Source organism: Corvus brachyrhynchos, unplaced genomic scaffold (assembly GCF_000691975.1).
Source record: "Corvus brachyrhynchos isolate BGI_N302 unplaced genomic scaffold, ASM69197v1 scaffold20, whole genome shotgun sequence".
NCBI classification, from domain to species: Eukaryota; Metazoa; Chordata; class Aves; order Passeriformes; family Corvidae; genus Corvus; species Corvus brachyrhynchos.
In genome coordinates this window covers 171665-172074 of record NW_008235735.1, presented here as the reverse complement: position 1 = coordinate 172074, position 410 = coordinate 171665, and the positions used below count along the sequence as shown (strand labels likewise).

At 58.5% G+C, this 410-nt stretch overlaps 1 protein-coding gene and 1 long non-coding RNA gene across 7 annotated transcripts in view; one reads left to right on the top strand and one right to left on the bottom strand.

Annotated features, from left to right (window-relative positions):
• Positions 1-410, top strand: part of LOC108446133 — a 115400-nt gene that overhangs the window by 58769 nt on the left and 56221 nt on the right. The gene's annotated exons all lie outside the window — the stretch shown is intronic.
• The window catches only part of PDE5A (phosphodiesterase 5A), a 106988-nt gene that overhangs the window by 50952 nt on the left and 55626 nt on the right, over positions 1-410 (bottom strand). The window contains exon 1 of one of the 6 annotated variants that reach the window (XM_017731645.1): positions 306-393. The exons of 4 other annotated variants lie outside the window; for them this stretch is intronic. In XM_017731645.1, the coding sequence (XP_017587134.1) occupies positions 306-319 (14 nt within the window). In that variant the 5' untranslated portion in view covers positions 320-393. Of the gene's footprint in view, positions 1-12; positions 196-305; positions 394-410 lie in introns of those variants that run through there. One more of the 6 variants, XM_017731695.1, reaches the window with a different exon arrangement.

Genomic DNA, 410 nt, shown 5'->3' with positions numbered 1-410 from the left:
AGAGGCGCTCCCCCGGCTGGACGGGCTCTGCGCCCTCCTCCTCGGGAGGAGCTCCGGTCTCGAATGTACCGCGCACGGCTCGTCAGCTCCCTCGGCACTTAACCCGTAGCCCTCGCCGCTCCGGGGGCCGCCCTCATGTCAAAAAAGGTGACGAACCCACAGGGTGACGGAGCTCTTGAAGAGCAGCGCTTTGTTTTGAGATGACTAAGTACTGACACAACCCGCCCTCCCCGAGATAGCAGATGCCCTTTGAGGCTTCTACCTACTTCGCAGGGCGGGGAAATACATAGTTGCTTGCTACTCACGAGAAGTTGACCATGTCTGTTTTGAACCGAGGAGAACACAAATAACTAAAAGTCTAAGGCAGGGAGCTCCGAGGCTGGGACAGCTTCACTGAGCGGCTCGCCTTG